Source organism: Littorina saxatilis, linkage group LG3 (assembly GCF_037325665.1).
Source record: "Littorina saxatilis isolate snail1 linkage group LG3, US_GU_Lsax_2.0, whole genome shotgun sequence".
Classification (NCBI taxonomy): domain Eukaryota; kingdom Metazoa; phylum Mollusca; class Gastropoda; order Littorinimorpha; family Littorinidae; genus Littorina; species Littorina saxatilis.
Window position 1 is genome coordinate 60,309,072 of NC_090247.1, and position 1,725 is coordinate 60,310,796.

Here is a 1,725-nt window from a genome sequence, read left to right on the forward strand (position 1 = left end):
GGAAATCGAATAAATAGTAAGCACAAAGAGAAAATGGAGGAAACACGATGGCTGGTGAAATCTGTGTTTTAGTCAGGTCAGAAAAATGATTGTACAAACTACAAATCAGTCGACTCTACACTTCCAACTGCATGAATAAGAAGATGAAGGGTTATTCTAACATTTGATAACAATGTTTTATGCACATCTTGGTTAAAATATGTATTTTGCATAAATTTTGTGCAACGAAGTTGTTTATTGGGGTATACTAGTCTGAGGTTTTTCGCTGATTACTTTTTGCAAAGAGCAAACTACAAAATAAAAGTTATACCTAATTAAAGCTTGTTTACTGCTGATTCCACCAATGTGCAATGTTTACATGTTTTGATGTTTGTGGAGGCAGCGCGAGAAGAAAAACAACAACCAACTAACACAAAATTGACAGATCGAGGCTGCGCGAGGGCCAATTCGGCTGCAGCCGCGTGCCGCTTTCAGAGTAGTCCGCGCGTGCTCTATAAAACCAAGAAAATCAAAATGTTTGGTCATTCACTCCCTTCGCTTGCTAGCCGAAACATCTCTCCACCGCTCTCTCTCGCTTCGCTTCGTAGCTACTCATCTCATCATGTCTGACATCGCCGCCGCCGCCGCCCCCGCCTCCGCTCCCTCTAAGAGCCCCGCAAAGAAGACCACCAAGGCCAAGAAGCCAGCCACACCAGCAGACCACCCTAAGTACACCGTTATGATTGACGCTGCCGTCAGCGCCTTGAAGGAACGCAGTGGTTCCTCCCGTCAGGCCATCCTCAAGTATATCATGGCCAACTACAAGGTCGGCAACGAGGTGACCAAAATCAACGCCCGTGTCAAGACCGGCCTCAAGGCTGGTGTCAAGGCTGGCACACTCAAGCAGGCTAAGGGAACCGGAGCCTCTGGCTCCTTCAAGCTGGGCGACAAGAAGGTCGCCGCCGTCAAGCCTAAGAAGGTCACGAAGCCCAAGGCTGCTGCCAAGAAACCCAAGTCTCCCAAGAAGCCCAAGACCGCTGCTGCCAAGAAGCCTAAATCTCCCAAGAAGAAGGCTGCAGCTGCCCCGAAGAAAGCCAAGTCTCCCGCAAAGAAGGCTGCTGCAAAGCCCAAGAAGGCCAAGTCTCCCACCAAGAAGGTCGCCAAGCCAAAGAAGGTGAAGACCCCCAAGAAGATCGCTGTCAAGAAACCCGCCAAGAAGTAAGCGGGAGATGGCAACTGTCGCAGCTGTCTGATCATGTTCTAATCGGAACTCCAGGTCCTTCTTAGGACCGCCCTCTTTTTCCCAAGAGAGATGGATATATCGTTGCCACTTAGTTATTTCATTTGTTCTGTATGTGCGTGTGTGTTTGTTTTCACATCTCAGATGTACTCTCTCACTGTCTCTATTCCACGTTGCAATCTGCACACGCAGCGCATACTCGCGACAATTTCGTTTCCCAAAGTACCAAACTTGTAGACACTTGGTAACGAAAATATTCAATACAATTTTTTAGTGCAATTTATAAACACAAGTTAGAGACGTGAGATTGTTTTATGGCTTGTTTTTAGAAAGTCACAATTCTCGGTTGATCTCAATTTCTTCCTCTTTAGACTTCGATGAAAGGCTATTCGGATTTTCTATTTATAAACTGCAAAAATACTTATTTCAAGTTGCAGATTCCCTTTTCAAGTTCTTATACAAGAACTGTACGAATTCGGATGGACCAGCACGGTTGGCCTAGGGGT

General features: G+C 46.3%; 1 protein-coding gene across 1 annotated transcript; it reads left to right on the forward strand.

Annotated features, from left to right (window-relative positions):
• The first annotated feature begins 601 nt into the window (after positions 1 to 601).
• LOC138961265 (histone H1-delta-like) lies at positions 602 to 1,201 on the forward strand. Its single transcript, XM_070332868.1, has one exon. The coding sequence runs from the start codon at positions 602 to 604 to the stop codon at positions 1,199 to 1,201; it is 600 nt and encodes a 199-aa protein (XP_070188969.1).
• The last annotated feature ends 524 nt before the right edge of the window (positions 1,202 to 1,725 follow it).

Coding starts and splice junctions, on each gene's coding strand:
- LOC138961265 (XM_070332868.1), top strand. CDS start 602: ATGTCTGACATCGCCGCCGCCGCCGCCCCCGCCTCCGCTCCCTCTAAG.